At 31.9% G+C, this 12,131-nt stretch overlaps 1 protein-coding gene across 2 annotated transcripts; it reads right to left on the reverse strand.

Annotated features, from left to right (window-relative positions):
• Positions 1 to 433: 433 nt before the first annotated feature.
• Positions 434 to 5,534, reverse strand: LOC109162597 (plant intracellular Ras-group-related LRR protein 7). Of its 2 annotated transcripts, none has more exons than XM_019311273.1 (10): positions 5,226 to 5,534; positions 4,785 to 4,854; positions 3,895 to 3,941; positions 3,678 to 3,786; positions 3,413 to 3,498; positions 2,389 to 2,479; positions 1,941 to 2,026; positions 1,087 to 1,173; positions 821 to 980; positions 434 to 776 (listed from the first exon to the last, which is right to left on the reverse strand). In XM_019311273.1, the coding sequence occupies exons 1-9, from the start codon at positions 5,322 to 5,324 to the stop codon at positions 870 to 872; spliced, it is 786 nt and encodes a 261-aa protein (XP_019166818.1). In that variant the 5' UTR covers positions 5,325 to 5,534; the 3' UTR covers positions 434 to 776; positions 821 to 869. The 2 variants fall into 2 exon arrangements, with proteins under 2 accessions (XP_019166818.1, XP_019166817.1); XM_019311272.1 differs by having other exon boundaries at positions 434 to 726; positions 857 to 980; positions 5,226 to 5,532.
• Between the last annotated feature and the right edge of the window lie 6,597 nt (positions 5,535 to 12,131).

Here is a 12,131-nt window from a genome sequence, read left to right on the forward strand (position 1 = left end):
TAAAATGAAATAAATTTTTTCATCTTTCTCCCTCATAAAAAACTGCCCAAGAATTTTTTTTCTTTTTTAGAAAGGAAATAAAATTTAACCCATTCACAATGGCCTGTTTGGTAAAAAAAATTGGCTTATAGATCAATTTTGGCTTATTTGACCACTATTAATTGTTTGATTTAGTTAAAATATCAATATAAATGTTTGGTTAATTAGCTTTTTGCAACTCCAAAAGGCTAAAATTAAAAAAACTACTCCTAGCAACTTTTTCAATTAGCTTTTTGAGAAAAGAAATTATACCAAACAGCTAATTTACCAAACACTTTTCTACAATCAGCTAATGTTATGAATTATTTATACTCTCTAATTAACACAATCAGCTAACAGCAAACAGCTATCAGCCATTTTACCAAACAGGGCCAATAACTATAAGAATGTATAGTCACAAAAATGTCATAAGAAGACTTCCTTTTCAATCACTATAAAAATGTGTAGTCATACAATGTATGTCATTAGGGCTGTGCAAGCAGTTCTGCTCTTCAACAGACATGTCGATTTGCTGCTCAGCTGCAGCTACTTCAGTAAAATCACCGAATCAAAATACTATACCGAGGAAGCAGTATATACATACAAGATCCAGAAGCTTCCTATTCGTCGAGAAAGTTTTTAGCGCACCCCTCATGCATGCAAGACAACATGTTTTCCTTTCCTTCACCGAACCCAAGTCCAGCTTTCCTGAAAAGTTTTACCCTCGGTGGCATGAAATGCAAAGGTCGAAAAGAGATGTAGAGGCATTGTAACGGGAACAAAACTATGCATCACGAGACATAATAAAGGGTGTAATGGTAGCACCTAAAGCACCTACCTTTACAGAGATGTCAGTGGTCAACACCTACGTCGAGCCCATTAGAACTAATTATCACATTAGAATCGATCTGTTTGTCGACTTTCTTTTTCCTCCGATCTTCAAATTCTTGAAAACCTTCAATCTAGAGAGGAGGGGAAATAATGTTTAGCTTTGATTTAGGATGTTCTCGTGACATCCGTAAAGAATTTGTCAAATAGAACAATGCGGCGGATAATAGAGGACACTACCTGTTGAAATTGATCCATAGAAATAGGATTGCCATGAAGGGATATGTTCTGTAAACTTTTGCACTCTCTTAACAAATTTGGAGGTATCTGACAAATTGAAGACGTCACGCTGGTTTACTGAACAATGGAATATTTCTTACATCTCATATATCTTAGGGGTACATGCCTAACATTCTGGTCTAAAAATAAGATGAAAATTTACATAAAAATGATATTTTATGGAGTAAAAATTTTATCTTTTGCCAACATGGCAATTGCAGTGAAACGAAGAAATTTGTACGGGGAAGTTTGTGTCCGAAAGAGTCAACGGGGACGCTTGGTGAGGGTTGTATTACATGCAGACATTGCATAAACATGAGAATGCAATAGTTTATACACGTCTACTGCAAATAAAGGAAACCGATAAACATGTTTTGGAATTAATGTCATCTGGGATCCTTCGAGTATAATGATTTTGCCACGTTTAGTCCTAAACTTTCAAGTTAACCACCCATGGTCCTTCAACTTTCAAGTTAACCACCCATAGTCCTTTAGCTTTCAAACTTTAACCAGTCGTGGTCCTTCAACTTTCAAATTCTAACCAGCCTTGGTCCTACGTTACTTTACTTCCGAAAGGATCACGACTGGTTAAAATTTGAAAGTTAAAGGACCATGGGTGGGGACATTGACTCTTTATGCTTCAATAGGTTGAGAAAGTATGTATGGATAGATACTACATTGTAATAGAGTCAGTAGTACTCAAAAAAAAAAACTTGGAAGTTTGACTAAACATGGCAAAACCACTATACTCGGAGGCCCCATATGGCATTAACTCCATGTTTTTGCTACAGAAAAGGGAGAGACTTGACAAATACCTGTTTAAGATTGTTATTGTTCAAGCAAAGTGATTTTAAATGAACAAGACTGCACACAGAAGCAGGGAGTTCTTCAATAGTGTTATCTGTAACAATAGTTAATAATCATGATAGTGAAAAAAGAAAAGAAAGAAATGAAAAAGGCATCAAAAGGTGGAGTGCTACAGAAGTACAGAGATCTATTCTAATGACGTCTTTAAGCTCATAATACACAAACGTAAGTGACTATGTACTGATTCAAAAATCATTCCAATATCGTTTGACAGCTATGAGCTATATCTGACGATTTTTTTTCTTTTATAAAAGGTAATTTTAGCCTTTCCCCTCTGGACCACTTTCTCCCATTTGATTACACTAATTATTGGAGAAGATTATATCCACTTCCTTTACTGGCAATGAGGCTAACACACATAAATCCAAAAAGAGCGATGAGTAGATTAGAAACTACCATTTGCTTGCAATTCCTCCAAAGAGAAACAGTTTCCAATGGATTCCGGCAAAATTTTCAGATTGTTACTCGACACATTTAATAGTACTAACTGCATAATCAAACAATCATGTTGTTAGTCTTGTAACATAAAAGTGTACTAATATGAATCATAACATGTTTATCGAAAAGCAAATCAGCGGGGGTGGAAATTTTGAATTCCTAACCTATAAAGTCTAGGAGGCCTCATGTTAAGCAACTAAATGTCTAAATCGAGTGCCATTTGCTTCATGATGAACATGAAGGTATTTGGCTTCATTTTAGCAATAACCAAATTTAATTAAACATATGTTCCCACACAACATCCAATGTCATGATACTATAATAGTAGTAGGTGGTGAAACTAGAAACTAAGATAAAGGGGGTGTTTGGTAAATAGCTGTTAGCTGATTGGGTTAGTAGGTTTGATTAGTTGATAGCATTAGTTGATTGTAGAAAAGTGTTTGGTAAATTAGTTGTTAGCTGAATCAACTGATAGCTAATTACATGCAAAATGACTTTCTCAAAAAACTGATCAAAAAAGCTACTTTGAACAGCTTTTTGAATTTTAGCATTTTGGATTAATAAGTTGTTACAAAAAGCTAATTAATCAAACACTCATATTTATTGTTTAACCAAGTCAAACAGCTAATAGTGGTCAAATAAGCCAAAATTGACTACGTTACCAAACAGGGCCAAAATCAAGAATTTGCTACAGCTTGTAGAAAATGACATAAGGTTTTTACAAGAGAGGGATATTTATACACTTCACAAATATATATATATATATATATATATATATATATATATATATATATATATATACACACACACAGATGAGATTTCAATTCATAGCATACACTTCAATCATGACATATAGGGGGAGGTAAAGCTTGGAGAAAGTTGAAAAGACTACAAAACATCTTAAAATCATGAATTAAGGGCATAGGAAAAGCAGTTTAAACTCCTGAAAAGGGTGTAAAAATCAGGGTTAGAAGCAACTCACATTGCGCAAGCTCCCTATTGTTCCGGGCAAGCTTACTAAAGAGTTTGACGAGACAGATAAGCGCTCCAGCTTCACTAACTGGCCCACTGAACAAGAAGACAATAACATTGAGGAAAAAAGGAAAATCCCGGTATTACACAGGAGAAGATTGCACCCTAGAATTTAGGAACGAAAACGCAAAGTATTGCACTCAGAGATTCAAAAGAGATAACACAAAGTACAAAAGAAAAATGGCGTGCCCTAGCTTAGGAGGGAAGAGCGTTACATTCATCAGGCAAGGTTGTCATTCTGTTCTTATCAAGTGTCATAACCTTCACAGATTGAAGCAATCCCAGGTTCACTGGAAGGCGCTCTATAAGGTTCTCCGCTAAAATCTAAAAGCCAATAGGTGCACCGTTAAAGTCTGAATGGACCTATCAGTAAACACAGAAATGCATACCCAAGAGACAGCAATAAACATAGACAATTGCAAGTCCTCTTACCAGTCTCTGCAAGTTCGTTAACTTGTTGATCTCAACTGGAATTTCAACTGTTGAAGTATAGGGATAGGATATTAGGTTTCGATTAAGAAGCTCTTACAAACAAAGAAAACAAAAGACATTAATGACTCCAAAAGTCAACTTCTATACAGATTTAGTGAAACAGTGACTAGAGTAGCTTAAGTTTGAACCCAAAACCTAAGGACCCTCACGCCCCCTGCCCCGGGGAGCTTGTGAGAGGAGGTAAATCGCAGGATGTGCCTCAGTGGCGCATTGATCTGAGTGCAGTGTTGCAAAAATCCCGCCTAGGCACTAGGCGCTAGCCGGCCGCCTAGTGTATCACCATAATTGATGGTCTAGGCAGCCGACTAGGCCACCTAAGTGCCGCCTAGGCCTCCTAGGCAGCGACTAGGTCGCCTAGTCGGCCGATTAGATATTGTTCCCTTCTTTTTTAAAGGGTTATTTCACTCAAAACAACATTGCTTTGAGCAAAATAACCTTAAATTGTTCAAACTCTAGATGTTTTTAGGTTAATATTTAATATTTTAGTATTAACTATTAAAGTATTAAATAGTTTATAATTATCAAATCTTTAAAAATTAAAAAATTTTAAACAAATTTTAAAAAATAAAAAATACACAGGCACCTAGGGGCTAGGTGTATCCTGAGCCCCCAAGGAGCGCCTAGCGATTTTTTCAACCATGTCTGAGTGCTTGCTTAATTCCGAGGATCTTACCCCTTGCCGGGTTAGAACCCAGGCATTTGCTGGCCACCACTCAGGCTTTCACCACTGAGCTATGCCCGGGGGCATGACTAGAGTAGCTCGAATTCATGGGAAACCCAACATTAAAAAATTATTGAAGATAAACACTTCTGAATTAATATACAATTACCTATTTTGTTACATGTTAAATCAAGTGTACGCACAGATCTTTCTAGGTCAAGAACTTCATCTGGAAATGTCTGTGAAGAGAACAGATAAGTCAGTATATTTTAAGAAATGTATTACATGACTTTTATAAGAAAAAATCCTTCAGTAGTGGTAACTAAACTTTCCAGTTTCAACACAGAAGCATAAATGCATAATGGGGTAAGTAACTATCAAAGTTCCTTACATCAAATGATCAAATACCAGTTCCCCAACAGGACTAAATTAACCCAGCCCTCTGCGAATCCCTAATTACATCAGCTTTTGCAATTTCTATAACGAGAAACACGGTCAAATTCAATCCCTAATCGCCTATACTCATATAGATATACGGAGGTTATTAACAATTCAAAATCAATATACAAGGAATGGATAGAAAGACTGAAAGAGAGAGAGAGAAGAATGCCTTCAATTTGGAATCGCGTAAAGCGACGATTCCGGTGGAACGCCACCGAGCCAAGCGGCTGGCTGTTGTGTCCGCACTCTTGCTGCTGCAACAACCCATTATCCCCTCAACCCAATTCTCACTCTCTTCTCAATTTATAAATATGATGGCACAGAGGCTCCGAGAGGGGGGAAGTGAAGGGTGATGAGATGAAGACTTTTTATGGAGAATTTGAAGAATTCAAGGCTTGAAGGAAATTGGGTGATGATGATGGAGGGGACTTTGAAGATTTGAGGGTGTTTATTGCCTGGGCTGGTATTACGAGGTTGTCAGAGTCAAATAGATGATGTCAGGTCGACTATTCAAATGATCAATATTCTTTTTTAGAAAATATCACACACAAAATTTTGATATTAATATTTTTAGGATCTACAAGATAAATACAACTTATTATTCCCTCAATCTTCCCTTTGTCTCATTTTATCCAATCCTTAGGCTGGGCAATCGTGTGCATCATGATTGTAAAAATGACGTCGTTTTGACATAAGACAAAAAAAAAAAAAATTCTGGATATTTAGTTCATTCATTATGAATATATAGTTCAAATTATGCACAATATAACGTCGTTGACAGAAATCGAAATCGATTTTTTCTTCATTCATTCTGGATATTTAGTTCATTCATTCTGGATATTCAGTTCATTTATTCTGGATATATAGTTCAAATTATGCACAACATAACGCCGTTGACGGAAATCGAAACTAGTTTTTTTTTTTCATTCATTCTGGATATTTAGTTCATTCATTCTAGATATTTTGTTCATTCATTTCGGATATTTAGTTCATTCATTTCGGATATTTAGTTCATTCATTCTGGATATTTAGTTCAAATTATGCACAACATAATGTTGTTGACGGGAATCGAAACTGATATTTTTAAAGTCGGGCGCGCGTTTTTAGTCAAAATGACGCCGTTTTTTGTGCACACATATGCACAACATAATTTGCCCATTTTATATGCCCTACTTACTATTTATTGGTAAAACTAACTTTTTTTTCTTTAATTTTTTATTTATTTTTAATTTTTTTTTGTATTTAATAATACTTTTAGTATAGTTTCTAAATATATAAATTTTGTATACTAATACTAGACTTAATATATATGAAAAATTGAATTAAAAATAACTCCAGTCAAGTCTCGTTAACTGAACCAGACACATAAAATATGACAAAAGGAGTATTTTTTTGTCATCATGGAGTAAAAGTGATATATAGAGTACATGTAGTAGAACTCTTTTTTTTTTTTAATAGTAATGCTAGGCTATCCTTATCCCTGCAATACTCCCCCACATTAAAAAATGAGTCACACTTCTACATCATCAAATTTGTAATTTCTTCACTATTTTATCTACATTCCTGTAATATTTTATCATTTTCAAAAGTGATTCCACTTTCATATTATATTATTATAAATATAATAAAAATAAAATAAAATAACTAATAAAAAATACATGGCATAGCAGCAAAAGCTACCATTAGCAAACTTGTAAAATTAGCAAGTTTGTTAGCTACAATGGATTCAAAACAAAAGAACAATGTTTTTTTTTGAAGATCATTTTGAAAGTTGAGAATTGGCTGGGTTGAGGACAACCTTAGATATTCTTATATTTTTCTCCTCCAATTTATTATTTATGACATGACAACATCTAATTGATAATTAAATAGTATTTTTAATTACTGTGGGGTAACTAATTCATAGGCAACCAATGAATGGAAGCCACATCAGAAGGTAAAATAATATAAGGGAAATTTATGATAAGAATAAAGCATTTTTTATACACTTAGATTAGACTAATCCTAACTCATAGCTCCTGCCCAAGGATGCTAGATGAGATAAATCACAAGACGTCCAAACAATTCGATCCTCAGTTTTCATCATTGCCTTTACATTTTGCACACAAGGGGCTTTCATCACATCTGATTACTTTTTTGAGGAAAAAAGTTTACTTTTTGTCATATGACTATTGTGGTGTTATTAATTGCAGTCCATGAATTTTAAAACTGTCAATTTATTATCATAACTATTTAATTTTTTCTCAATTTCAATCCCTCTAATTAAATTGTCGGTGAAAAGTAACTGAAAATTTTTAATAAGTATAATAATGAGGGCAATTTAAATTAATTTTTTTATTCTCCTCTTCTCTTTCTTCTCAATTTCACAGCGTTCTTGGTTCTCTGCCAAGCCCTCGAGCACAACTGCACAAGAAATTGCTGCTTCAGCATCTTGATTTTGCATCATAAATTCACAGCGTGTATATATAATGTATATATAACTAGGGTTAAGCTTATTTGAATATCAATTTCTTAAAAATATATTACTAGCCATATGCCCATATCTTTATATTAATATATTTAAATTTAAAGTGTAACTTATACGTTACATGTATCTATATGAATCTTATAAATTATTCTTCTCCCAAGACACAATATATACAAATCTTATAAATTATGACAGTACAATATAGATCTAAGACACAATATCCAATTAGAAGAAAAAGATGAATTCATCAAAATAATCTTTAATAACCATAGTATTCAAAATATTTCATACTAATATTGTTATTACTACAAATATATTTTAAGAGGAGATGCTTTCAAAAAACTAAATATTCTAAGAGGAGATGTGAATTATAATATATGAACGGTATATTGTGATTTGATGGTATCAGTTGATTTTTATAAAGGACTTATCTCAAATACTGCTTACTGAACCATTCAACTAAATTCGTGCGGGCCTTTGTAATAAAAAAAAAAAAAAAAAATTCGTGCGGGCCTTTGTTGAACATATAATATGGATAGGTTAGAGTGTTTTTTTTTTTTTTTTTTTTTTTTTTTAAGTAAAGATGATAAATGTTAGAGTAAATTGCATTGCAACTCCTTTTGGCTCTTTGATTAAATCTCAGCCACCTTGTTGATAGGTCAGAAATGTGAAATCGCTCTTGCATTATACAATCAACCCTCTTTGATCTAATTATTGGAAAATTGATATTAGTTGGCTTGTGATCATTTTGGAATATTCTTTTAAGTATGGTCTACTAATGATTTAGATCAAGTCAAAATAGATTTTGATTATTCTATGTGAGAAGATAAATTTTATATATTTATATGCTCAAAAGCTTACGAAGCTAGAAAAATAGACTTAGCATGCCTCACTTTGTATTAAAATATTAACTGTCAAATATCTTTTAAAACTTAAGGCTCGAAATGAATTTTGCAAGCTTGACTAATGTCAAGTATTTTTTGTTAGTTATAATTTGGTTTTGAAATTATATTAATGCCATGTTAAACACCTTAATGCTCTAACACCTAGGGAAGAAATTGATTAAATTAATTTAAAAAAAAAAAACAAAAAAAAACAAAACTATATGTGTGAGTTTGGTTTTCTTATTTGTCTTCATGCATTTCTATAAAGCACTTTAAAATTTAAATATTTTCTGACACTCTTAAAACATGTTGGAATTTGGAAATGCTTCCATTGATCGAAGTAATGAAAATATCGAAATAATGCTTTTGCAACATGCCTAAAAAAGTTGTGAGTGGATAAAACATGATTTTCATACATAAATTAAAGGTCGTGAGTTTGATTTTTATCAACATTCTCTTGATTGAGTTTATTGCACAAGACCTTCGTGATTTGTGAATTATTACGTCAAAGTAAGACTTACTTAGTAGTAACTAGAGTTTTTCTTTGTCATAAAAAAATGCAGTGCTTTTGCAACGTTACAAAGTCGAACGTTGAAATGCTACTGAATGTTATTACCCAATGGTCAATCCTTATGGTTGTTGGTTTTTGATACCCACGAACATGAACGAGAAACCTGAAAAATATAAAATTCTACGATAAAGGAGGATGGGATTGGTGTGCAAGTCATTTGCGTGGTTGATACATGGATAATTATGATTTTCTATGCATAAACTACATACATGTTGAAATCACTTGTTAAAAATGAAGAATAAATCTCAACCATTTAAATAAAAAAGATGAACGAGGATAAGTTCTTAGTTCTCATCATATATATATATATATATATATATATATATATATATATATATATATATATACTTCTAATATACTAATAAGAGCCCAAGAGAGTTAGGCCTATAATGGGCAGAAAAAATGGCGGTCAAATTTTTAATCAAATGAATGGCGCAGATTGATCAGATTTTAATTTTTCCTTAAGATTTTCTAATTTATCTTAATGAATATGATTATCCGTTAATTTTTCCATTAAATATTATCTTTTCCGTTAATTTCCATTAGTTCACCATTAACTTACTCATTGATTTCAATAAGAAAGGTCTTAGGTTCGAACCACATCCCAATCAAAGTTGGCATAATTAGTACTCCATTTTACTCTTATTAAATTATATAAATAAAATTTAGTAGCTACAACAAAAAATAATACATATGCATTTCTTTAATTTAGAATTATGTATCTACAATGTCTTTATTCAAAAAAAAAAAATTATTCATTATCAATAAATTAAATAAGAGAAATAATTTCATTAGTTATATTATCTATTTTATTTTTCTCCAATATAAAAATTCTTTACATTCAAATTCATCAATTGATTATATTCGCTACATTGTCCATACAATGTCTTTATTAAAAAAAAATTATTCATTATCAATAAATTAATTAAGAGAAATAATTTTATTAGTTATATTGTCTTTATTTTTCTCAAATATAAAAATTCTTTACTTTCAAATTTCATCAATTGATTATATTCATTACATTGTCTATTATCTTTTTTTGTGCACTATTTTTTTAATTAAATATCAAAGTTATAATACAAAATAATGCAATATATTCATTTACCAAGTATTTTATTAATACCATGAAAAAATTTTAAAAATATACTCCATCTGTCCCGAAATATTTGTCTTACTTAGTTTTGGCACGCATTTTAAGGTAAGCAAAGAAAGCTAACTCTATTTTCATTTATGCCCTTGTACTCTCTGGTAGTTTGGATACTTGCTACAGTACATTTCTTCTTCTTTCTTCGTCTCATTTGGAAACTTGACTACTCTTTATATTTCTTCATCTCATTTTGAAATAATTCAATCATCTAATACTCCATAACTTGTATTCTATTCTTCTTTATACACCCAATAATCATTAAAAAAAAAATACACAAACTTGTTTCTTCTAAAAATCATCGGATCTACATTTGACTATAAGATTGATAAAAAGATTGAAAAAAAAAATCAGAGAGTAGTAACGTTTATAGAATTAAAAGACATAAAATGATTACAAGCATTGAGTTGAAGCCCCTTTTTTTCAAAATGGAAATGAAGAAAACTGCCTCCTCCAATCCTAGAGACTTAACTAAAGAGACAGCTGAAGGTTTCGTGTCGCCGCTGCGGAAGAGAGTAAAGCCAGATTAGAGCTAAGCCTTCCGTCGCGGCAGCATTACTTCCATCGTCAGTTTTCCGGGGATCAGAGGGCTCGTTCTATCTCCAACGCCAAGTTCGTCTCCGCTTTCGTGCTGCACAAAGTCTCTATTTCTGCTAGTAGGAGCTACGCGGCGGCGCAGGGGTTTGTTTCTGGTAGAGCTGGGAAGAGAAACGCCGGAGGAGATGAAACGGGGAAGAGCGCAGACATATACTGGTTTCGGAACGAATAGAGGAATTAATTTGCGTTTCTTTAAAAAAAAAAAAAAAAAAAAAAGAAGAAGAAGAAGAAGAGAGAAATGGGAAGAAAAATGAACAATATGTTCTTCATTTCTTCTCTGTTTGCGAAATGGAAAGGAAGAAACCCAGAAGACAAATGTAGAGATAGGTTCTTCACTTTTTACTAGTTGGGCACGGCTTTTGATGATATTTGAGTGGATAGCAGTTGTTGGCATTAATGAGTTTCAGAGTATGGAGTAGCTGTAGTTTAAATTAAAATGGTAAAATAGGAAAAATAGAAATCTAATGATATTCATTTTTGGAAAGTAGACAATATTTTGGGACGGATGAAAAAGGAAAGTAAGATAAAATGGGACGGAGGGAGTAATTAATAAAGCCAATCATATTAACTACTTGAGGAATTTGTTGACAAAGAGAGTATTCAAATCACACAACAAATTGAAGTGAGAACTATCTCGCAATGTCCTTGTTTGACAATCAGAAGTTAGTGGTTAGCGTTAGCGGATTATATTAGCGAATTTGACCAACGAATTATATCAACGGTTGGTAAAAAGATATTTGAAAAAATTTGCTGTTTAGATTAACATGTAAAATGATGTAAGGGTATACAAATATTTAATAATAATAATAATAATAATAATAATAATAATAATAATAATAATAATAATAATAATAATAATAATAATAATAATAGTTTTTTAAAAAATAAAAAAAATAAAAAAAATATAATTAAGCCAATTATATTAACTACTTGGGGGAGTTATTGACAAAAAAAAAAAAAAAAAAAAAAATCAAATCACACAACAAATTGAAATGGGAAACTACCTCGCAATGTCCTTGTTTGGCGATCAGCAGTTAGCTCTTCAATATTAGTATATATTTGATATGTTATGACCTAATTTTTATTTGATCTCCCTTATGTCCCGTATTTGGTTTTAACCATACCTATACAATTATTTTATTGACAATTATAATCAATATTTACTATATTATCTTGCATTTGTAAACTTAGAATTACCTATTTAAATACGCAAATTCAACATTCAATTATCTATGGATGAACAATTCCAATATAATCTTGCCTTGATATACTTTAAAGTACTTATTTTAAAAAAAAAAAAAAAAACATTGGGCATTATCCCAATCGCGCAATGCGCGTAAAAAAACTAGTATATATATATATATATATATATATATATATATATATATTTATATATTGATGTGGTAAATGTT

The sequence above is a fragment of the Ipomoea nil genome, unplaced genomic scaffold, assembly GCF_001879475.1.
Source record: "Ipomoea nil cultivar Tokyo-kokei standard unplaced genomic scaffold, Asagao_1.1 scaffold2957, whole genome shotgun sequence".
NCBI lineage: Eukaryota > Viridiplantae > Streptophyta > Magnoliopsida > Solanales > Convolvulaceae > Ipomoea > Ipomoea nil.

What these genes read in the sequence shown, in the direction of transcription:
- LOC109162597 (XM_019311273.1), bottom strand. Translation starts at nt 5,324, where the DNA reads ATGGGTTGTTGCAGCAGCAAGAGTGCGGACACAACAGCCAGCCGCTTG. An exon ending in TTTAACATGTAACAAAATAG is followed by an intron (nt 3,942 to 4,784) that starts GTAATTGTATAT and finishes ATACTTCAACAG; the next exon opens with TTGAAATTCCAGTTGAGATC. An exon ending in CTATGGATCAATTTCAACAG is followed by an intron (nt 981 to 1,086) that starts GTAGTGTCCTCT and finishes CCTCCTCTCTAG; the next exon opens with ATTGAAGGTTTTCAAGAATT.